The sequence below is a fragment of the Pleurodeles waltl genome, chromosome 10 (assembly GCF_031143425.1).
Source record: "Pleurodeles waltl isolate 20211129_DDA chromosome 10, aPleWal1.hap1.20221129, whole genome shotgun sequence".
Classification (NCBI taxonomy): Eukaryota; Metazoa; Chordata; class Amphibia; order Caudata; family Salamandridae; genus Pleurodeles; species Pleurodeles waltl.
In genome coordinates this window covers 135,730,706-135,756,347 of record NC_090449.1, presented here as the reverse complement: position 1 = coordinate 135,756,347, position 25,642 = coordinate 135,730,706, and the positions used below count along the sequence as shown (strand labels likewise).

The window sequence follows — 25,642 nt, the reverse complement described above, 5'->3', positions numbered from 1 at the left end:
AACAAGAGCCCCTGTAAGACATTGTTTCAGAAAGTCCACTAGGACATCGCTAACCTCATTTTTGGGGTGCGTGAAATCTTGTCCTCAAAAGATCCATGGCATTGAATCCATTGTGCATTGAGTTGTTCCTAAAGAGGTCGCACACGAAGACAGCAATTCAGAATCAATGGGATGCAAGATAACATCATCCACAACATGGACCTGTATGTTCTTACTGAAGTGAACTCTTTTGAAGAGAGGGATTGCGTGATTGCTTATAAGCGAGAAATCCTTTCTTCCGTGGGAAAGACTTTTGCCAGGCTCGTGCCCAGGATCGCTCATAGGAACACCGGCCAACAGGACGGAAAGAGTGAGGACTTTTCCTTGTGGAGTTTGAGACCTAAGGATTGGAACAGCCGCAGACAAGCCTTTCGACCTCTTTGCTGAATGAAAAAAGGGACCCATTATCAAACAGCCGTCTAGGTATGGGAACACCTGGTGACCTCAAAATCTGAGAAAAGCTGCCACCGGTGCCATATATTTGGTAAGTACTCTGGAAGCAGACCTTAACCCGAAAGGAAACACCTTTAACTGATAATGGCATCCTGCCACCTCAAACCTGAGGAACCGTTGGTGCTTCAGATGTATCTGAATGTAGAAATAATGTGTCCAATAGATCTAGGGTCGACAGATAGTCTATGGATTTCACCAGCTGCAAAATCTCCTGAAGAAATAGCATCCTAAAGGGTCTTTTTCTTGATTAACTTATTTAAGAGCTACAGATCCAACATCTGCATCCCCTTTCCTGACTTCTTCTTGATGAGGAAGAAGTTGGAGTAGAAACCTTGGTTACGCTGACTGAATGGCACCTTCTCTATTGCCCCCCTTGGAAAGAAGCAATCAAATATATTTTTTCAAAATTGGAAGATGATGATTACGTGCCTTGCGTGGAGGTAGATTGGGAGGCAGGCTTTTGAACAGATTCCAGAGTGTGACCATGTTGGAATACGTCCAACACCCATCTGCCGGAAGAGATGAGCTTCCAATTATCGAAGAATTTGGAGAGAGAGAGAGTTGCCAAACTGACGTGGGACTGAAGTGACATCCCTGCCTCCTGCTGGTAACTTGTGACTTTCCTCCTGCTGAGGGACGTCGACAAACAGGTTGTCCGGAATACGAAGAAATTGTTGGTCTGTAGGACTAGGCAGAATATGGTGAGTGAGTAAGGCTGGAACCTTTGCTGGAATTGTGGTCGGGTACTAAATTGGCTTCTACCTCTGCCCCGAAAGGGATGAAAACGCCTCAGCTGCAAAGTGCCCAACGATCTTGCAGTCTCGGTATCCGCCTTTATAGACTGCAGAATCTCATCCACTAGTTTTCCAAATAGGTTCTTACCGTCGAACGGCATGTTGAGAATTTTGGCTTGCACGTCCAGATAAAAAGCAGTTGCTTTTAACCATCCTTGGCACCACAATACTGCTCCCGCCATTTACCTGAAGGCTGTGGAAGAAACATCCATGGCCACCTCAATAATTTCATATGGGGCCTTCTCTCCCATTAATATTTAATGGGCTTCCTTCTTTTTGTCTTATGGGAGATACTCTAATAGAGATGAAATGTCAGACCACATCTGACAGTCTTATCTCCCAAAAATGGCCAGTGCATTATAGGCTTGTATCGAAGTAGCCTCCAAGGCAGAGAACCACTTTCCAATATTATTGAGCGTGCGGCTTTCTTTGTCCGTAGGAGCTGTGCACGGTAAGGAATAGTTTTTCACACTTCTCTGAGCAACCTGCATAAGGACCGAGTCCGATGTAGATTGACCAATGAGGCATACCAGTGATTTCTCTGGAGCTTTGTAGCTCTTATCTATCTTCGAGATCATAGCCACCACTGACGTTGGGGTCCTCATTAGTTTTAAGCCTTCTTCCCAAATAAATCGGCAATAGGGATAGCACCGGTTGTGCGCTGCGCTCCCACCTTAAAATCATAGAGGAAGCACACTATCTGTTTCAGCGCTTAATTTGAGCTGGTGGTTGCTGGTGCGGGACACAGGCACTTTTTTTTTTTTACGACCAGCACTTATTTTCTGCATCAGGCAATTACTGCAAGCAAAAGACACATAAGAAATGATGGAGCAAAAAAAGACGGAAAAGCTTCACAAAGAAAAAAGGCAGAAAGCTGCAAGAGTGAGCTGAAGGGGCAGGGAGTGGCTGTCAATGGGTTAAAGAGGCCAGAGATGGCTTTAGGATTACCATTATTCTGTGCTGGCACATTTAAATACAGCAGCCGCGTGTTTCTTAGGAAAGCTTTGGGCACACACAAGTTTTTATTTACAAATTAACCACTGATCTGTTTAGCCGGTAGAGGAAGGTCAAAGCCCTTGGACACTCTTTCAAGCAGGTCATGGAAACTACCAAGGTCCGCAGAGAAGGAGATGCTGGCATTGGTGTCACATAATCATCCTACTCAGGATGGACACTAAAATTCAACTGGATCTCTTCCGTGTGCTGGTCATCATCACTGTCCTGAAAAGTAACCTTTCTTTTGGTTGCCTGGGCGTGCTCCGGGGGGGAAGGAATGGACTCAAGGGCTCCCTGCTTAGATGTAGGCTATTGAGTGGCATTAGCATTTTGAAATCTCCTGCAGTAGTCCTTTATTATCATGCGCAAGTCCATGACTAGTGTGTCACTGACTGCGCAGCCGGCTCTTGCCCCTGGTGTGGTTCTTCCTCTTGGTCTTCATACGGATAGTGTTCCTGGAATGTTTCATATTCTTAGGTGGATTGAGGACCCCTATCAGAAAATAAATATTCATCCTCAAGATATTCTAACTGGTCATGGTCCGCTTCCTCATCCTCTGCCACCTGACACTTAATATTCAACTGGGAGGAAATATAAGGAGGACCAAAAAGACCTTCATCCCCAGATTCTAGAAACTTCAGTAAATGTGCTGAAGGCAGGGGTGAAATGTTCGAAATATACTGAGGCAAATAAGAGGTCATACCCTTGCTAGAAATGTACAAAGTGTCTATTCCCATCATCAACAGTATCGTCAATTACGTGGATCCAGAAGTAGCTTTTGCCACCAAAAATGAAGCAAGTGCAGCTGTTGGTGTGGACAGCTTCACCATCACAGATGGCGTGATCGACGACACTTGTTGTCAGTCTTCGTCAGCGACAATGCCAAAATCATCGTCCTTCTCGTAAATGTAGTTCAAGTTGCCATCAGGACATTCTAGGCGCGATGGGAGCCGTAGACGATACAATCTTCATCGACGATGCAAAGGACGGACACATTTTCTTTGTTGACAGCTCCTTGAACGTAGTATAAGGAGCAGATAGGGTTAGGGAAACAAGTCTTTTCATGAGAAGACGAAGTATCTGCTGACTCCTCACTTCTCTTCCTCTCAGTATTGGTCTCTCTACTGCGTGACCTGGATCTTTTAGAGTGTTTCAGATGCTGAAGAACCCCATTCTCTTCTTGGTTTTGAGGAGGAATAAGCCCTCTCTGCACACACAGAATCAGAGTCAGAGTGAGTCTTCTTTTTCTGCAGCCACAGGAGCATTCTATTCTCTCGATCTTTGAGGGTTTTTGCAGAAAAAGTACAGCAATATTTGCAGTCCTTAGGCTTATTTTGGGGATAAAGACAGTATAAGCACTCTTTGTGGGTATTCTCGGAATAGAGCCTGGACTTTATACGAGTCTTGCAAGGCCTGAACGGCCTTCTTTTAACCACAGACATTTTGTCACAAACGTCAAACACTCCCTGACTGTACCACAGATGTTCCATAAAGGTTTGAAGATGAACTGAGGAGCTTTAGGTCAAATGCTTAGCAGTGAAACACCGACTGAGCAGAGCTCAGGGAGACTAAACAACACACGACGTCTGGTAAGAATCCTAAAGTATGGTGGCTCTGCAGGGAATGAGTGCTTCTGGGTCTGAGCTCTGACTGGTTGAAGTTTGGATGTGAAAACAATGGGAATAGGAAAGCAATGTGTATTGGTTTTGCACTGGAGATTGACGCTAAGGCTTTAGCACTGCTTTTAGTATTGCTACCATGGGACTCCCACCACGACGACAGAGAGTTCTTGTAAGACACACCAATGGGTTCAAATTGACATTAGACAGGAGGGAAAAGATGAACACGTTAATTACATTTGGAAGCTCTCTTTCTAGTGGATGAATGGGATATATACAGGGTAGTAAAGGAAACTCCTAATCACAGATTACTCACCATCTGGAGATTTTAGCAGCAACGCTCCAAGAGGGCATGCAGGTGGTGCCATATGGCTCCACACTGACTTCATACCACCCAAGAAGTGACAGAGCACAGCCACATATAAGAGGCCCTTTTGCACGTGGGCATCAGTTTCTTATTTTTTTTTCCTTTGGCTCCTTCAGACACAGAACACATAAAACAAATTGCAAAGGGACCATGAGACAAAGCCTAACTCAGAACCTTATTATGATGTTTAGGAGTGCACTCCAAAGAATAACCTAAATAAGTTACTACTTCTGATTCATAATCTTGACTGCAGGGTCCTCACTTTTAGAATGGCTACCACAGAAGTACATCCTATGGTGGAATGGTTTGACCTGGTGCTCTGGTTTCCGAAAGTTTGCAAGATCGAGTAGGCAAAATATCTCCCCTATCAGACCTAGATGTCAAGTCAGTAGTCTTTCGAGAACATGAGTACAGACACTCATGTCGCAGGCTGGTAGATATCAAGAACCAGCACCCCCTTGCCTATGCTATCAAAGCTATCTTGATCCTAATGGAAGAGCAGAATTAATTAAGTTTACCCATACGTAGGAGAGTGCCCCTTTTGGACACTGTCACCGCCCCCTCCACTTCTTGCACACTGGTACTGAGGTTTTTCAACTGAGGCGCACTGGGTCCCTGCTAAACAGGTTCCCATTGCCGGTACTCTTCCCCTAAAATGAGGTAAAAGATCTAAATTACGTAAATAGGTACCCACTCTACTACCAGTAGATGGTACCCCAATATTTAGGGACTGCTAGAGAGGGCCTCCAAGGACTGCAGCAAGTATTGTGCCACCCTAATTGACCCCACCCCCCCACCTAAAAATTGCACTCAGCCTGCCATTGCAGACTGTGTGTCACAGTGCAAGCAGTGAGAGAAAACACGACATGGCACACATTGTTTGCCATACCCCACTCACTGCATCTGGGCATATATATGTCACCTCTACAGCAGGCCTTAGAGCCGAAGGCAGGGTGCATTATATTTGATGCAAGGACATATCTGCAGGAATAGACATGCCACTGTAATGTCTAGCTTGATTACTAGATGGTGCAAGTGATTATGAAGCCAACTTGAGGTATGTACTGGACACTCGTCATTTCGAGTTAGCCAGATACAAAATGGCTTCACTGAAACCTACCTTGTTTGGTATCACCTCGTCTTAACAAATCCAAACTGATGCCAGTCTTGGATTGATTACGCCTTGCACCCAAAGGGCACCTTAGAGGTGCCCCCTGAAACCTACCAGACTGTTTGTACACTGACTGACTAGTATCGACCAGCCTGTCATCACACACATGCTTCTTACCCCCTGGTGGTGAGAGCCCTCGCTCTCATAGGCCAGAAACAATGCCTGCTCTGAAGAAGGTGTTATCTCCTCTAGAAGGATGGCTAGTGAATCTGCATACCCCGGCTTTCCCCAGTCCTGCAAATTGCCACCCCCTGCATGGAGTCCCATTTGGCACCAGGACAGGCAGGAAATTAGCTATGCAAACAGGCCCCTAAGGGGGCAGCCTGACGTGCTTCAAGAAGGAAGAGTTCCACCAATGTTGTTTTTGATTGGAGGATGGGGTTATACCCACTCCCCAAAGGACGTGGTCATATAGGGAGGTGCCCATTGGTAACTACACAACAATTCCATAAGTACCTCTAAATTGAGTACTTAGGTAGCTCCCTGACATCAGGAACTTAGATTCGCCTGACTCTAGGAGAAGATGGACAAAGAAGAACTGACCAACATGGGAAGAGGGCCGCCTGGACATGTGGTGCCAAACCCTGAAAACCTGCTGCTGTCCTGACAACCGCCCGGACCAGACTCGTCCTGCACCTGTGTATCTCTCAAAAGCATTGAAGGGCTGCCAGTGCTTTGTAAACTAGCCAGCATCTCCCTTGAAATGGAGGAAACACTTCACTGCATCTGCAGACACCGATCACACTTGCCCAGTAATACGTGTTGCTGTCCATCGGACCCACTAAGGGAGCAACTCACTAGGAGGAGGTTGTGTGATCAGGAGACCAGCCCTGATGCTTCTACCCAGCCTTGAGATGCTACCTCCTTCATGGACCTCACAGCACCAATACCTGGGGCACCGGAGCATTTGCTAAAACCAAGACTTGGGTGTGTCTGAACCATACCACTGCCGAGAGACGATGAAGCTGCCGAGGATGCCCAGGAGAATGATCCAACTGTCTCTTTTGCTTCACCCTCTGCAGGTCTCCCTGTGTACCGGCGGCACCTCAACACACAGGACCAGCTGACTTAAACCCTCTGTGCCCAAGCTCCCTGGCCCAGGTCGAAGATCATACATTTTGCTCCCAGGACCCTCACAAACCGAGCAACCTGTTGGGAGCTCTCAGACTTGTCCCCCCTGCAGACTTTTTCTAGGTGTCACCACTCTACGCCAACCGTACAGTGTGCAAGGCACCCAACCCATCCAGCAACTCTGCACCTGGACGACCCAGGACAGGTAAAACTGATATGCTTGTGTTTCCTGTGACCTTGTCCCCCTAGCATGATAAGACCAAAAGGGGACCCCGGAGACCTGTGTGCACTATGCAGCAAATGTACTTTGCTCAATGAAAGGTCTTTTACGCGTGAAAGCGCATTTGAGTGAACTTGTAACTTACCTGCACAAATTGACACACTGTAATAGTACCGTCTTTGAGGTTTTTCTGGTGTTGAATCATGTCTTTAAAGTATTTGTATTTATCTACAAATTGATCTTGAGTTTCTTCTTGAGTGGGTGCCTCATTGACTGTGTGTGTTCAACAACTGCTTGGTACTACCCTTGGATAAGCCTAAACTGCTCACCCACACTAGCACAAAAAGAGAGAATGTGATATTATTGTAAGCCCTGTAAAACTGTAAAGGTCGCCTGGACCTGGACCAGTGGTACACTGCATAGATAGCCAGCTTCCTACGTTGGTGGAACCTCAGCGGGATAGAAGACTCTGCATTTGCTGATACCATCCATCAATAGGTGTTTCCACAAAGAAACTCACAATTGATTTAGTCAACAATATTTTTGCGAATTCATTTTTTTTCCACATTTCTAATATGAACTATTAGGGCTTTGTGTTAAGCCCCCCAATCTAACTGTTTGATGTTTAAAAAGGTTACTAGACATATGCTTAGCACTACCCTCTGTGGTAGTGTGTCTGCTCACCCACACTACCACAAAAAAGAGCATTTGGAACTATTATCGTACCACCTGTAAACCAATAAGGGCCACCTTGACTATCTGCAGAGTGTCCCCTTACATTGATACACCTTACATTGATACACAACACAGAAAGCCAGCTTCCTACACCATAGATGCCAGAGCTCTCTTTGCCATGTCCTCTTCTTTGCTTCTGTAAATACTACAAAAGAGCCAAGCATACATGCAATGGTTTCTGGTAGTGTCACTGTAGAAACTTAAAAACCTCAGTGTCAGTTAGGTGAAGCCTCTCCTCTTGACGGGTGTGGTGAACAGAAAAATATCAGCAAGTGATCTACATACCGGCATGGAAGGGCAATGCCACCTATGGCAGGAAGGCAGTCTAAGTCTGCAGCACCAATTAGACTGAGAACAAAGTGGTGTAAGGAGGCTGGCCCAATCATGTCCTCAGAACTCAAGGCCACAGTGTCTTATTGCAAGCATAAAGAGTCTCCCAACCTCTTTGGAGAAAACTCTAGGGTGCAGAAGCTTTCACATTGTGCATTCTAGATGGCGGCGAACAGATCTAGCTGACCCACTAATCGAAGATAGCCTGGCCCTCTTGGGATTTAGGTACCACTTGTGGTTCACCAGACAACACCTGCTCAGTGTGTCCCATCTGGTGTCCAAGGCTCCCACTAGGTGGCTGGCTGCCAGAAATATATTTTGCTGATAGGCCCCAGGACCTTACACCATCCTGCTTGCGGCGATACCACTTGACATATGTGCTGTCCATTAGAATCCATACCAACCTTTCACTGAAAGTTGGTAAGAAGGCTGTCCAGGTCAAACAGATCACCCGAAGCTCCAAAAGGTTGATGTTCAGCTGCTGCAGAGCAGAAGCCTCTGATCTCAACCTCTCCCAGATTACCCACCTCACCCCTATTCTAGCAGTGACACGTCTGCCACAACCATGAAGTGCGTGGGAAAAAGTAGTGGCTTGTCCTAGGTGAGGTAGGGCCTGCCCACCACACCAGGAGGCCTTGAGCAGTCTCTTGCTGCGCAGCGTGAATAGCCTCTGCTGCTCTCACATACTCAGCCCCAAAAGGGCTGCGTTTTCTGCTGCTAAGATTTGGCCCTGCTGGTAAGCTAGGTCTATCAAACAGCCCACATTCCTTCTCTACTGCCGATGGAATTGGATGAGAACAGTAACTCCAAGGATCGAGCCGGGACATCGATATTTGAATCGCTCGAGCCCAGAGTCAGTCTTCTCTATAAATACTTTAGCTCCATCAAAGGGACTGTCCATTAAGGACGAATGGACATCCCATGAAAAACGGACTGATTGTATCCAGGCATGCATTTTAAGCCCAAATGGCATGGCCTATTTAGCTGGTAGTGCCAAGCCTGCATGCACACAACACATACATTGCTGCGTCCTATCTGTCTTGAGTTGGTTGTGCCAGTGAGCTCTCAAGGTCCTCGAGAAAGGCTGACTATCTCACGAGCCTGGGTGTATCAGCCAAGAAGGTACACCATACTCAAAAAGTATAAAGCCAAGATAGCTGAGGAAAATATTTTCCTGCCAAGGGCTTTTGTTTCCAGAGTGGGCAATTGCAAGGCTAGCATTCCTGCTGTTCTTCTCCCTACAACAGCAAAAGTGGCATTTAATTATATCGCTGGACCAGTTGCTGAGTCCAGCTTTGCCTCTAGTGAAGTATCAAGCCCACTGGCATTTTGCAAATCTAAATACAGCCCTTTGTTACTGTAACTAGGGAGGGGGGGGGGGGGCTTGGGAGCAGATAGTCTACCTCATAGTCATCATCAGTGTCATGAAGAACATTGCATATGTCTTGGAACACACTGGAGTCAGAGCCAAAGAAGGTCCCTATCCTCTGATGGTACTGACGGCGAGGGAGTAGCAGAGGCTGATATCATAGACATGTGCAAGCACGGGCCAACGTAGGATGAGATGGTGAAGAATCTTGCTTTGCTTTCTTGTTGTTGTGGTGCGTTTTCAGCTTCCACTTACTGAAGACTTCCAGCAGAAAAGGATTTTGTGTGGGACTGACCTCATGACTGTGACTGTGAATGCCCCAAGACTGGGAGCAGGACCTTTGTTTCAAACACAACTTCTTCGAAAAGCTGGGCGATGTGAAGCTTTGCTTCCCACTTTCTGATTGCCTTCTGGTGCATAAGCCATGTTTGTTGCACGACTGAGTCTTGACCAAAGTTTAGGCACCACAGGCACATGTGTGGATGTGCAACCGAGATCTGTTCCTTGCAGTCCTAACACGGTTGAAACCTGCCGTTTCTGAGAGAAATTTCTACTGGCTTTGTCTTTAAAATAAAGTTTGTAGTCCTGGGAAAACCAACAAATGAGTGTACAGACCTCTGGATGTTGTAATGTAAACCGAGATATATAGTTTTTAAACTACAGCTCTGGCTGGACATTGACCATTAGGGAGGGTTATTTTACTATACTATGCTTTAGATGGGTTCTTACTGCATAATCTCCTAGACCTAGGCTTGACTACTCAACCTAGCTATCTCAAGACAATTGAGACACCTTTGACAGACCCTGGGTACTGGAATACTATCAACTAATAACATGATTAGTACCAAGCAACTCATACCAGCTCCTACGTAGACCAGTGGTTCTGAACCTGTGGTCCAAGGATCCCTAGATGTCTGCGACGTCTACTTAGGGGGTTTGTGATTCCTTAGAAAACTAAATAATATTAGCAGATTAATAACATATATACATAAAGAACCTTTTGTAAATGTGAAGGAATTAGAAATTAGAGGTTGAAAATTAGGTTAGTATTGTCAGATTTATTTGTGGTAGGAGCAGTGGAAGTGCATAACAGAATATAGTATGGATGATGAGTGGCCTCAACTGAATTTTGGAAATGCTCCACTTTTGCCAGTAAAATTATTGTTTTAAAAAAAATAATATTTGTCGGGAAATTACATTTAATATGTTATCATTTGTGTATTTGTTTGATGAATGTTTGTTTCTGTATTTTATGTGTATTGTTTTGCAGTTCACATCATCAATGATGCATAGGCTGGGGTCTCCAAGTTCTAATGACCCAGGTCCCTGGATTCCACTAATGATTCAGTGGGCGTCCCTAGACTCCAGTAATGGGTAAGTGGGGATCCACAGAAGTCAAAAGGTTAAAAACCACAAACCTAGACAATGGCTAGAATTGTATCTTGAGAGATCTCAACCAAATTCCAGCACCAAGGTCAGAGGGACTTGCATGACTGATGTTTCTGAGCTCAGAATCCAGGCTGCTTGTGGGTCAACTACTGAAACATTTGGTTCTCACCAGATACAGAGCTTAATGCTTGCTTCAAAGGGCACGGGCTTTTATAGGAGAGAGACAAACATTCTATTTTCTAAGGAAATCTAATTCAAACACCACAACACTACTATCTAGGTGGGCTAGACAATCAGAGAAGTTGGTCTCACCAGAATAAGGTATGCACATTTGGGAAGTTGATTCCTACACTATAAAGGTAAGTTATAAAAACAATAGGTTGGAACAGGTGGGGACAATTATGTAGTAGGTTGCACCTCAAATGTTGTCAAAGTGACACACGAAGACATAGACCCACATTTACTGAGTTTCCACTAAGATGTGTTTTCTAGAGAGAACCACTGTGCTGCTCTTTGAGACTAGAGGGATCATCCAATCGTTTGGAAGAAAAAAGCATGGGGTGACAAAAAACTATATATCTACAAGAAAAACAAATGAATTTTTACATAGGTGTACATGTTAGTCTTGATCATTAGTTTCAAAATATAAATAATTTGGAATGGTTAAGGTAATAAAAGTAAGCGCCATTAAAAGGTAATTTGGTGCTGACAAAAATTAAGAAAAGACTCACTAAGAATCTGGACAATGATGAAAGAAGACACTTTTGCAGTGCTTACTTGTGCTGTTTCATTAGTGTGCACTCGCCCCCTTCCTGAGGATCCAGGTTGTATATGTACAGATAACCATCAGCAGCACCAACCAATAGCCTGGGTATTTTCTGGATCCTAATAGAGTGTGATAAAAAAGCCAAAAGTTAGAGTTGGAAGGTGAAAGTACAAAACATTTTTTACGAACAAAAGTGATACTGCCAGCTGCTGGTTAAGCCAAACAAGAATCTGATACTATGCTGAAACAGAAAAGGTAATAATGACTGCATGGGACAAATGCTTTCTTGATTCACTCATAATTTAAATTATTCAGCATTTTTTTTTTTAGATAAATCCTAAAAGTCCTAAAACGAGATTGAAGCATAACGCCAATGCTCCAGTGAAAATGTGGCAAAATGTAGAACTTGCTTTTATGCAACTACTATCAGGGAGTCACACATTTTTAACATTGGAGTAGGCTACTCATGACTTTAGAAGTTTGTAATATCATATTTTTAGGACTTGAATAGTTATTTTTGTTCCGTAAGCAAGAAATATTTGTTCACCAAAAATATGTTTTCAGTTGAAAATATATTTATTTAAATTTCTGAAAAGGGAAAAGGGATGATAAAATAGTACAATAGCAAAAATAAGAGCTAAGCAGGCTTTTGGTATAGTGACATATGGATCAACGTGCCCTTTTTTCAACTATGGAAATGAACTCTAAATAATGTTTTTCATAGGGAGAAAAAAGAGAAAACAATAAAGTGTATGGATAAAATCAATAAGTAAAAGGAAAAACACCCAATGAGTATAACCTCAAGCTCCAAAACGCTAGTCAAGATGTAGTACAAGGCTCCCATCAGCTACAACACTTAGTCATTCATACTGTTCACATTACTTTTAAAATAAATGAAGTTCTCATATTTTTAGATCCACTCTTGAAATACGTTCCATGCCAGGACACTTCCAGATTATATAAATTAGGGTTTTTCCAATAATATATGCCACTTGTCAACCAGAAGACTGATCAATGAATGCTGATAGACTGACTTTATAGATATAGGCATTATAAGACCAGCATATGCCAACACTTAGAAATCAGCCACCCAAGGAAACTCAGCCTAGGGTCCAGTTGTGGTTCCACAACCCCTCATCATTCAGAATTTTCATTGTTTTAAAAGTGCAGAATTCATTGGTTGATGACAGTTCCTGTAAAGCAGACTTCCTCAGCTGTATCACGTTCTTAGTCTCTATGTATGAGGATTAGCTAGCAAAATACACAGAAGTTTATATTTCTTATATGTCCTGCTTCTTGAGCATCTGTCACAACCATGTCATAACAGATTGATGAGTGCATTATATCGCTGAACATTGATATAATCAGATGTCTAAATGAAGTCAAGACCAACATAGGTAGCAGGATGTACTAAGCTCTTGCAGAGTTCCATTTGTTGCATGTTTTTATGCTTTCAAAAACACCCCTGGTCAAATCACCAAAAATAATTTCTCAAGTTGAAAGCTACACATTTCGGATGTTGAAGCTTTGTGCCTCTTCGAGTAAGATACCCTTAAACAATGAACTGTCTTAGTTTCTTGTCATCTCCCATTTTATGACCTCCAAATCGGTGGAAATCATGATAGTGCCAGATGGTTCGCCTAGAGAGCTCATTTACTACCAGTTTTGTAACTGTATTCCCAGTTGTAGGGTTAACATACTGATCTGTCTTACCATCACAAAACTCTCCATCTCCATGACAGAGGTCCAGTGTGTTTTTTCTTATTTTTAGGTGCTTATTGTTTGGCTGTCACACTTCAGGGACGAACTGATGGTATACTGTCCACAAACTTAACTTTTTACATTTTGTAGCACGTTTTACACATAAATGGAAAATCATTTTTTTGACTAAAATGACTTTTTCAGATTAGATTGTAGGCTTGATCATTGTGGTACAATGCTGAGTAATTTTGCTTATCCACAGCCTCCTTTTTATTTTGGTTGGGACTAATAGTAAAACGAATTGACAGGACACTTAGGTGGTCATTACGACCCTGGCGGTCTGAGACCGCCAGGGCTAAAGTGGCGTCCGTACCGCCAACAGGCTGGCGGTACGGAGACCCGTATTTCGACCACGGTGGTAGCGCCGCGGTCGCACCGCCGGGGCCGGCGGTTTCCCGCCGTTTTAGCCCCGGCGGTGATAATCCGCCAGGGCAGCGCTGCAAGCAGCGCTGCCCTGGGGATTATGACTTCCCTACCGCCAGCCTGTTTCTGGCAGTTTGCACTGCCAGGAAGAGGCTGGCAGTAAGGGGAGTCCTGGGGCCCCTGGCTCCTATGTTGCGACCGCATCCCCGCTGGGCTGGCGGGCGTAAACTAGGTTTGTGCCCGCCGGCCCAGCAGGGATGTTGTAATGGGCACCGCGGGAGTGCGGCCGCATGGCGGTTACAGACCCCCTTAATGTGAGCATTGACATCTATTTAGTCTTTCTTGAATGTGGGCACAAATAGCTTACATATTTAAAATAAGACAACTACTTAATTACAAGCATTATCCACACAGATTTCCAATGAGCATGTAACTAATCATGTCAATTTACGAGAAGCAAGACACAACAATTAAAGAAATAGCACGTACAAGAATCGGGCCAAATAACTAGGAGCTTTCAATGCACACTCAATTGTGCTTTATAACCTCTAAGTCAACAACTGAAAACATACTGATGAACAAGTAATTTCAAACAAATTCCAATGGCTACATTCGGAAACTATTATTAAAATTCGTTGCTGCAGATGTCCATATATCTGATCAATTTTGAGATTAGTAGTCCATACTCCTGATCAATTGTGAGATCAGTAATCAAACTGATTACTTTTTCTGCTATGTTTAAGCATTTGTTCTGCTTGGGTACACCCAAACCAGAAGTAATGGCAATGCAGACGTTTTAGGTTTGGGCTTATGAATTTCACTAACAGCGTTCATGGCACTTAGATCACATATTACATTTTTGGAAAGCAGTGGAACAAAATGAAGTCCTGCTTTTACAAAAAAAAAATAACTGAAGAATGGTATTTGCAGTGACTGCCCAATGATGCAGCAAAATACACATTGTCTACCAGACGTTCATAAACCTTAAGTGTCATGTGTCATGGTCTTACATGTATCATTGTAATAATTTAATAATTATGCAAGGCAGCATATTGCATGCAAGGAGAAAAGAAAGCAGGTTCAAAGAGAGAGATTACAGAAAAAGAATTCACAACAGAGTTCAAAGTGTATATTTTTCCTGACTACTTTGTTGCAAATTGCCAAAAGTACTTACATCTGTATGTATGTTGTGGCCACAGAATTCAATGGTGGTGACAGTTACCTTAAATAAATAATATATTATTTCTCAGCCTATACTGAAGAAAGCCTCATGAAAGTTCCTCTATTTAGGAACTATAAAAAAAATTATATCTGGGGGTCAAAAGGCAAATATTTTAAATGTTATTGTTTGATGTAGATCAGATTAAATATATATTCTACTCACATACGTATTTCTGCAGAAGTAAAGGGCAGCTATTCCAAGGGCCAGAAGATGTTATATATTATGAAGCAAAACATACAACGGGACAACAGATAGAGCCAGTAGAATCTCGTTTGCTCATTTCTTTACGCTCAAAAAAGGCAGGCCTACATTGAGTCACGCTGTACCTCTGCAATTTCAAAACAACAGTAACTGTTTTTTTTTTTTTGCCAGTTAGTTTTAAGGTAATTTAATGTAAAGCTTTTTATCACTCTTGCTAAGATATAATACACATTCATCTACCTTCTCTCAAAATAAGTTTCAATTTTACTCCCGAGTCTCCTAAGTGCTATTTCGTAGTGTGCCATTGAGATCTAGAAGTATAAATAGTAGAAATGCAGCTCTCCAAACTGTTCCAGTCACTTACTAGTTATCACTGCATGTTCAAGTGTAAGCCCTTTAACTCAGCAATCCTATTATGTTTTATTTCTAGAATTCATGTACACTTTTTTTTTCTTGGCACCAGGCGTATTAAAGAGGCAATATAATATAAAAAGGTCAAGTAAAGATAAGCTTTGCTTTCAAGTTAAGTGGGAAAGCAATTTTAAAACCTTTCAACTGAGAAAGCCTGATTCACATACAAGGCAGTTTTAACATTGGGAATGTCTAGCAAACATTGGCCGGAAGAACGGAAAACACGCTGGTATGAGTAGAGCTGTAAATAACTTGATGAAAATTAAACAGAGATCTTAACAAGAATCTCTTCAATGGATAGCCGACTAAGCCAGGCAAGAATAGGGGACACATGATCTCTGTTAAAGGAACTTGTTATGATGAGAGTAACAACATTCTCTAAGAGCTGAAGTCTCCTGAATAGTTCCTTAGGCAAACCAAGATAACATTCATTTCACATAGTTTAGTCTGGACTTCATTAAAGCTGTTCCTACAGGCTAATGGCGAGACGATTAGACGAAGTGCAGGATTTTTCTCAGACCTCTAAAATGCCAGAAGCAAGTCCTTGAGACTATAAACATCTGAGATTCACAAATAAGCTCTGAGTCAGTGATATTACCTAGCGTTTAGAAAGATTTCACCTGGGTTGAAGAGGATTTACAATAATGTTTAACAGTCGGGGCTTCATTTGTTGCTAATGTTCTTAGTGTCAAGCAGCTCTGTTTTGGTTGGATTAAAATTTAAAAAGTTGGATGCTATCTGCTGCTGAGCTTGTTGAATCAACCGCAGTCACCGGGGACTAGTCAGATCTGACGCTCGTCACTGAGCGATAGGTTATGCTCAGATTTGCCACCCATTACTTATTAATCAACCATGCCCCGATTTGTCTGTCATCACTTCAGAATAGGCCATGCCCTGATTAGACACTGGTCACTTAGTGATTGGTAACTCAAGGATTTTCCACAAATCATTTAATAATCCCTTCTGGGGGCATGAGAGTCTTTATCAAGTAAGGACAACTTAACCGAGTGAGTAACTGAATTAACCCCAATCTAACTAATCCGCTCTAAAAGGCACTCTTGGTCTTGTTTAGTTGCTATTTTAAGACTTCAACCAATGTTTTGGCAGAGAGACTGAACTATTAAAGCACCCTCTAGAACAGATTTCTCCAAACAGAGGCAAAGTACCAAAGAAGCCTTAGCACTCTTTACTCTCACTCCAATTAGATTGACTCTTGAGAAGGTCTAAAGATGAAGTGAAAGTGAAGGCGGCACAGGTTCATCTATTCCCTATCTATATATGTGTGCCTGCTTGTGTGCAGCCTGAATGAAAGTGTGTGTAGCATAATATGTATGTAGATTCTTTGCATGTATAGGTACAAACTGGTCATGTGGTCTGGGCATCTGTAACTGCATGCATGGCGGTCTCAATGCATGAGTGCCTGAAGGTTGGGATCTGTGTGCTTGACAGTCGGTTTAAATAAGTGCCTCTGCATATTCTGATCTGTATATGGGTGTGTGCATGGGGTGTGCATGGAAGCCTTCATGTGTGTTGTTCTGTCTGTTTTTCTGTGTGGTCTATGCCAAGGTTTGCTTAGATGTTGTGCGCCTGCATTTTCTCATAGTTTGTACTTGCACTATTTTCAGAGGAAACACTTTATCCATCACATATGACAGTAATTATAAAATTACTGAACAATAATAAAAGTTAAACTGCTAAGGAACATTTATAACGGTGGGTCTATCCTCAGGTAGTTGAAAGGAAACTTTGAAGAATCGCTCGTAATATTCATTAGATAGCCCAATCAAATTGAGACATGCCAGACAGATCATTTTCGCTTCCTCTCATAGCCAGGGCAGGACAGGCCTTTTTTTTTTTTTTTTTAAACCACTGGGCACTTCCTAAGTGGGAAGGAGCCAATGGAGGCCGGTTTTGAAAATGCAGGGATTACAGCAAGCATGGAGGAGGCTTCAGGAGAGTGTGAGAACAAACGAAAAGGGAGGGCAGTAAGGTGGGGTAGAGCATAGGTGATCAAAGATGAAGAAGAGAGGGGAAAAGTAGAGAAGAAAATTGATGGATGTAAATAGGGATAACATGAGGGGACAGAGCGCAGGCTGGTTTGAGCGTTTTTGCCAAGATTGCATTTGGATTCTCATTACAGGCCTATTCATAGCCTCTTTTTGCTAGTGACTCTTGAAGACAGACATTTAATCTATCCTGGAGATACAAGCTTCAAGTTTGAATCACAACAAGCTGATGCATTAGGCACTGAGCGAAGCGCTCAGAGTAAAACTGAGAAGCATCTGAACATGGCTGCTTATAAAAAAGGAGAAAGCAAGGTTACTTACACCGCAAGAACACAGATGTTCTTATGACCACAAAAGGGCAGACGAACTGTTGCAAACGCTCTTCCTTGGTTAAACATTTCTGTGACCTGAGAAGGCAGGTAATTAGTGGATGCCATCAGTACTTTTCCAAAATAACCCGTCCAGGTTGTGGGCTCTTCAATAGGCCTGAAAGCAAAACAAGTCATAATTAGGGGGTTGCATTAACATGCAAATTTGCAAAATAAAGCACCACCACAAATGAAAATGGTATAGATTGTTTTTTAATATATATTTGTTATTGTTTTATAAATTATAAAACAGCAATCAATCAGCACATCATATAGTTGCAACATTAGCAGTATACAGAAAACCTGACAGTTACTGATCGTATGTCTGCAAACAAGAGATAAAGAAAAATGGAATAGATTATTAGAATTGACTGACATTTATCATCCTGAAGTCCCATGCAGTGAAGAGAACACAAAAGTTACAGAAGCCGTGGCAATACAAGTAGAAGAACTACAAACCAAGCAAATTAGAAAAAAAAGGTAAATGGACAAGGCAGAAAAAAAGATTTTACAGTGCTGCGTGAGACACAATATTGAAGCAGTTTCTAGTCTTAGCAGAGCAAAATGCAATGACAAAATTTCTATATTGGAGACACTCTAAAATAGTTGGGATGTGACAACGTGCAAAATGCATATTACAGAAGGATCAAAAGAGGGTATATATCAATTTGCAACTACAAACATACCTTTAATAGCTACTTTATTCTGTGTAACTGAGTTAAATCAATAAGAGAATATTTGTTCTAGCCAGAGAAAAGCAGATTTGGTGAGCATATTGGGTATCCCTTTATACACTCAGGAACATCCCTACTTTATTCTGTGTAACGGAGTTAAATCAATAAGAGAATATTTGTGCTAACCACAGAAAGGCAGATTTGGTGGCCATATTGAGATTAAGATAAAGGAGTAAGTATCTCGTTGTAGCACATAATTTAGCAAACTGAATTTGCATCAAAAAGACACACAAAGGTAGCAAAAGAACTGCTTTTAGATGTTTTAAGAAGTACAGTACCCGCATACAATGATGGACACCGTTTGGCGAGATGCAATCATAATTTCCGGATATGTTTAGGAGACTGTCTCCCCTTTGCAGCTCTTTTACTGGACCAGGCTTTCATTTATTCCTTGAACTCATTATTATACACTGAGTAGCATAACCTCCACAAGCAAAAAAACTTTATTGAACATTGGCATGTGGATTGTTTCCCATTAGAGAAGTATATCTTTGCCTTTGGGATGAGTAAATGAAGGATATACTCCCAATTAACACTTCTGGATTTCTTTCCTCCTCCACCCCTCCATTACTCCAGTCAATCTAAATAACAAACTCTCATATCCGCGGCTCAAATTAACTCATAATAATACTAAAACTGTACTCATATTTCCCGATACTAATCCATCACTAATTCTTGTTGGGTCCCGGAGTAGCGTGCTACTCGCCGAAAAGCGCTTCGACGCCTCGTTGGGGTAGTAAGCGCTATATAAATACTATTACAATACAATACAATACCTCAAAGCATAGAGTACAAAAGGTCCAGCTCTATAAGACTCTCTATTTTCTGGGGTGAGGGGAATTTGTTCCCCAGAAGAAAGAAAAATAACATGGCATCCCAAGCGGTTTAGGCCAGTGGTTCTTAACGTGGTTCACAGAACCCCTGGACACCTAAGCTTCATATGACCACTAAACGTTTTCTGTAGTAGATGTAACAATTTCGAGCTAAATAAATGTATAAAGGTGGTACATTCTATGAGCATATTGAAGTCACTATGGAGAAATAATACTTTAGGTTTACTGTATTGCCGGCTCAATATATTTGGCATGTGTATTAATAAAATAAATAAATAAAAATAATCACAATCCTTTTAAAATCGTTTTTAGTTAGAAGAGTTATCACTAATACAGGATGGAGCATTTGTGAATGCGCAAATTCACTGTTCGCTTTCAAAGGTGGTTAAATCTGAACTAGCGATCAGCTTCTGACTAAAACACCTGAATTGCTAATGAATTTCTAGTAATCACACACATCTCCACACTACACACAGGTCCACTACCCAAAAGGCCCATCCAAGCTGCACATTCTGGTAAGTCATTTACATGCACTACGCACCTACACTTCAAGCATTGGAAAGGGTGTATACCTGCAGTTTCAGAAGTACTCAAATACTTCCATAGGCAGATTCCACTTCCCAGTAGACAATATATACTCAGGCACATGAGCACCTGGTCTAGTTTTTTTTTCTTTTTGTTTTTTTTACAATATTAATCTGTCAGCTTTTGACTCAAAGACCTTGCATGGTCTCCAGCTTTGTTCATACCACGCTTGACTGCTGTCCTGTATCTGTCCAAAGCGAATGTCAACCCAGTTACTGTTTCTGCACTTGTACCGAGAGCTCTAATTTCAAATAATTACTTATTGATTTATGTATACGACCTTGGTCTATTAGTGGCACGTAGGTGCCCTCATATTTAAGCATCTTCAAAGGACAGTAGAAGTGCTGAGTTCATAAAGTGTGTATTCGTTTGTGTATATTTTGAGTATCATAGAAAGGCAAGGAGGTCTCAGGCTTCACAACTATGATTCAATGGGGTCTGCAGAAGTCAAAAGATTAAGAAACTGTGGTGTAGGTTTTGCCTAGGTGCTTGGAGATGGTAGGATTTAAATACGGTCACCCGACATTCATGACAAAAGTAAACTTCTCAGCACATTTATGAACGAGAAGGATCAAAATAAAAAGACTGCACGTTTGCAGTTTATGGTTTATAACATAAACAAGAAGAAAGGTCTATTGCCATAACTCCAAAGGAAGACGCGCAGTGACTGGATGAAACACTGATAACAGGCTATTGGAAAAAGTTTGTCATAACAGGTTTTGGAATTTAAACCTGTTCAAAAATAATATCACACTAGGATGCTGCCCACCAGACCCAAGAAAACCATGAGCCATAATTCATTAAACTTCTTGTTTTCTAAAATCTTGCACAGAATTGATCCAGTTGGTATTTGAGGCTAAAACCAGAAAAAAGTATGGTTTCTAGCACAGGACTTTGATCCTCATTCAAAGTGTATTTTGAGGGTCAGCGCTGAGTGAGAGATACAGCTGAGCAGCAGACAAACAGCCACTGTGTGACTAATGGCACAGAAGCATAAACCACTCCTTTGGTGGATGGAGATTTGCTTAGAGAAGACAAGTTGTAACAAACGAAATGCTGGATGCTTATTCTCTTTGATGTGCCACCTTATTTGTTTGTGTAGAATCTTTGGACTGAGCATGGGCAGGGGGAAGATTTTCTAAAAGCCTGGTGCCAGCAGAACAGCAGGGACCAGATTAACAGGTTATGATTTAACCTATTCATCTGGTCCCTCTTCTGCCTTTTGTAGTGGTGACCATTAGGCCAATAGGTGATTTTGAGGCATTTTATATGAGCCATACCGATCTCATAAGCAACCACTACTGAAGTAGTGGTGGTACAATAGGCTTTAGGAGTCACTAGAGGATCTGGTGTGCTTTTGTTTTCCAAATAAGCCTTTGCCCTTGAATGGACACGGAATGGGTAAAATCTTTGATTAAAAAAATGACTTAGGTTCGCTAAGAACATTTATGCCAAGGGTTAAATGTTTGTCCTACTCAGAGATTTTAGCACTAACCAATCATTTGTACCCACACAAAACAAGCAGGTTTCCAATGTGAGCAACCAAAATACAACCAAGCACCACCAGACCTCAACCGCTTTACCAGTGGTTGAAGGTCCTAGTAACTAAATGGCTGTACAGTAAACATTGACGGGGGATATAACTGATACAAAAACACACAAGGACTAATCCAAAAAAATTTAAGAAAGCCAAAAATGTATGCCTTTCTTGAACCAACACCAGACCAATGAAGGGAGATATTTATTATCTAACAGGAGCAGGCCAATCGCATCGTCCTGAAAATCTCCCTAAGTGTGACCTAACAGATAGTGATGACATTCTAGTTTTCTTGAAGTCTAAAAGCACCATAATCCAATACACTGTCTAAAAACCTCTGCCTCCGGCCTGCCACAAACCCAAGAGGATAGTGACCTGGCAAGCTTTCAAATCAGACTGAATAACCGAGATCAATGCCACCTTTCTCACAGGACTCCGGTCCTTACTCCCTAAAACATGTCAAGAAAACACTGTCCCCTAAAAGTCCTTGCTACCTACAGGCCAATCTGACATAACCATATCCGGCAATCAACCTCACCTACAGTCATGTTAAGACACAAGACAACTCCAGTAATATCCTGAAAAGTCACACAGGTGCACCAGTCAAGTCTCAGGGTTGGAGGGGCACCTAGTCTCCCACCAAACATTAGAGAAGAACACCTGTCATTCTCGATTAAAAAAAATAATAATAATTGCTGTGGATATCGACACTAACACAGTGACCTATGACACTGAGGAAAATAACATATTTGTCAAATTCAGGAAAGGGCCAAAGCTGGCAGATCCAATCTGATTTGCTAGAGTTTGTTTGTTTCCATCCACAGCCAATAAAGTCGGTTTAAGTAAATGAATCATAATAACACAAGCTATTTTACAGAATGTCTCATCTGACACCCTGACTGTAGGAAGTTGGCTCTGTATGCACTATTTCAAAGTAAGGAATAGTATGCACAGAGTCCAAGGGTTCCCCTTAGAGGTAAGATAGTGGCAAAAAGAGATAATACTAATGCTCTATTTTGTGGTAGTGTGGTCGAGCAGTAGGCTTATCAAAGGAGTAGTGTTAAGCATTTGTTGTACATACACACAGGCAATAAATGAGGAACACACACTCCGAGACAAATCCAGCCAATAGGTTTTGTTGTAGAAAAATATCTTTTCTTAGTTTATTTTAAGAACCACAGGTTCAAATTTTACATGTAATATCTCATTTGAAAGGTATTGCAGGTAAGTACTTTAGGAACTTTGAATCATTACTTTAGCATGTATACTTTTTACATAAAACACAATAAGCTGTTTTAAAAGTGGACACAGTGCAATTTTCACAGATCCTGGGGGAGGTAAAGTTTTGTTAGTTTTAACAGGTAAGTAAGTCACTTACAGGTTTCAGTTTTTGGTCCAAGGTAGCCCACCGTTGGGGGTTCAGAGCAACCCCAAAGTTATCACACCAGCAGCTCAGGGCCGGTCAGGTGCAAAGGTCAAAGAGGTGCTGTAAGGAAATGCCTCCTTGGCATGGTTGCCCCCTGACTTTTTGCCTTTGCTGATGCTATGTTTACAATTGAAAGTGTGCTGAGGCCTGCTAACCAGGCCCCAGCACCAGTGTTCTTTCCCTAACCTGTACTTTTGTATCCACAATTGGCAGACCCTGGCATCCAGATAAGTCCCTTGTAACTGGTACTTCTAGTACCAAGGGCCCTGATGCCAAGGAAGGTCTCTAAGGGCTGCAGCATGTCTTATGCCACCCTGGAGACCTCTCACTCAGCACAGACACACTGCTTGCCAGCTTGTGTGTGCTAGTGAGGACAAAACGAGTAAGTCGACATGGCACTCCCCTCAGGGTGCCATGCCAGCCTCTCACTGCCTATGCAGTATAGGTAAGACACCCCTCTAGCAGGCCTTACAGCCCTAAGGCAGGGTGCACTATACCATAGGTGAGGGTACCAGTGCATGAGCATGGTACCCCTACAGTGTCTAAGCAAAACCTTAGACATTGTAAGTGCAGGGTAGCCATAAGAGTATATGGTCTGGGAGTCTGTCAAACACGAACTCCACAGCCCCATAATGGCTACACTGAAAACTGGGAAGTTTGGTATCAAACTTCTCAGCACAATAAATGCACACTGATGCCAGTGTACATTTTATTGCAAAATACACCCCAGAGGGCACCTTAGAGGTGCCCCCTGAAACTTAACCGACTGTCTGTGTAGGCTGACTAGTTCCAGCAGCCTGCCACACCAGAGACATGTTGCTGGCCCCATGGGGAGAGTGCCTTTGTCACTCTGAGGCCAGTAACAAAGCCTGCACTGGGTGGAGATGCTAACACCTCCCCCAGGCAGGAGCTGTGACACCTGGCGGTGAGCCTCAAAGGCTCACCCCTTTGTCACAGCTCAGCAGGGCACTCCAGCTTAGTGGAGTTGCCCGCCCCCTCCGGCCACGGCCCCCACTTTTGGCGGCAAGGCTTAAGGGAACAAAGAAAGCAACAAGGAGGAGTCACTGGCCAGTCAGGACAGCCCCTAAGGTGTCCTGAGCTGAGGTGACTGACTTTTAGAAATCCTCCATCTTGCAGATGGAGGATTCCCCCAATAGGGTTAGGATTGTGACCCCCTCCCCTTGGGAGGAGGCACAAAGAGGGTGTACCCACCCTCAGGGCTAGTAGCCATTGGCTACTAACCCCCCAGACCTAAACACGCCCTTAAATTTAGTATTTAAGGGCTACCCTGAACCCTAGAAAATTAGATTCCTGCAAACTACAAGAAGAAGGACTGCCTAGCTGAAAACCCCTGCAGAGGAAGACCAGAAGACGACAACTGCCTTGGCTCCAGAAACTCACCGGCCTGTCTCCTGCCTTCCAAAGAACTCTGCTCCAGCGACGCCTTCCAAGGGACCAGCGACCTCTGAATCCTCTGAGGACTGCCCTGCTTCGAAAAAGACAAGAAACTCCCGAGGACAGCGGACCTGCTCCAAAAAGACTGCAACTTTGTTTCAAGGAGCAGCTTTAAAGACCCTGCAATCTCCCCGCAAGAAGCGTGAGACTTGCAACACTGCACCCGGCGACCCCGACTCGGCTGGTGGAGAACCAACACCTCAGGGAGGACCCCCGGACTACTCTCCGACTGTGAGTACCAAAACCTGTCCCCCCTGAGCCCCCACAGCGCCGCCTGCAGAGGGAATCCCGAGGCTTCCCCTGACCGCGACTCTCTGAAACCTAAGTCCCGACGCCTGGAAAAGACCCTGCACCCGCAGCCCCCAGGACCTGAAGGACCGGACTTTCACTGGAGAAGTGACCCCCAGGAGTCCCTCTCCCTTGCCCAAGTGGAGGTTTCCCCGAGGAAGCCCCCCCTTGCCTGCCTGCAGCGCTGAAGAGATCCGTTGATCTCTCATAGACTAACATTGCAAACCCGACGCTTGTTTCTACACTGCACCCGGCCGCCCCCGCGCTGCTGAGGGTGAAATTTCTGTGTGGGCTTGTGTCCCCCCCGGTGCCCTACAAAACCCCCCTGGTCTGCCCTCCGAAGACGCGGGTACTTACCTGTAAGCAGACCGGAACCGGGGCACCCCCTTCTCTCCATTCTAGCCTATGCGTTTTGGGCACCACTTTGAACTCTGCACCTGACCGGCCCTGAGCTGCTGGTGTGGTGACTTTGGGGTTGCTCTGAACCCCCAACGGTGGGCTACCTTGGACCAAGAACTGAACCCTGTAAGTGTCTTACTTACCTGGTAAAACTAACAAAAACTTACCTCCCCCAGGAACTGTGAAAATTGCACTAAGTGTCCACTTTTGAAATAGCTATTTGTGAATAACTTGAAAAGTATACATGCAATTGAAATGATTCAAAGTTCCTAATGTACTTACCTGCAATACCTTTCCAACAAGATATTACATGTTCAATTTGAACCTGTGGTTCTTAAAATAAACTAAGAAAAGATATTTTTCTATAACAAAACCTATTGGCTGGATTGGTCTCTGAGTGTGTGTACCTCATTTATTGTCTATGTGTATGTACAACAAATGCTTAACACTACTCCTTGGATAAGCCTACTTCTCGACCACACTACCACAAAATAGAGCATTAGTATTATCTCTTTTTACCACTATTTTACCTCTAAGGGGAACCCTTGGACTCTGTGCATGCTATTCCTTACTTTGAAATAGCACATACAGAGCCAACTTCCTACATTGGTGGATCAGCGGTGGGGTACAAGACTTTGCATTTGCTGGACTACTCAGCCAATACCTGATCACACGACAAATTCCAAAATTGTCATTAGAAATTGATTTTTGCAATTTGAAAAGTTTTCTAAATT

The 25,642-nt window shown here is 43.1% G+C and overlaps 1 protein-coding gene across 4 annotated transcripts in view; it reads right to left on the bottom strand.

Annotated features, from left to right (window-relative positions):
• Positions 1 to 25,642, bottom strand: part of WIPI2 (WD repeat domain, phosphoinositide interacting 2) — a 182,895-nt gene that overhangs the window by 21,101 nt on the left and 136,152 nt on the right. For 3 of the 4 annotated variants that reach the window (XM_069209979.1, XM_069209980.1, XM_069209981.1), the window contains 2 exons: positions 17,605 to 17,769; positions 11,331 to 11,438 (listed from right to left, as the gene is read on the bottom strand). In XM_069209979.1, coding sequence (XP_069066080.1) covers positions 11,331 to 11,438; positions 17,605 to 17,769 — 273 coding nt within the window. Of the gene's footprint in view, positions 1 to 11,284; positions 11,439 to 17,604; positions 17,770 to 25,642 lie in introns of all 4 variants that reach the window. The other variant, XR_011199056.1, reaches the window with a different exon arrangement.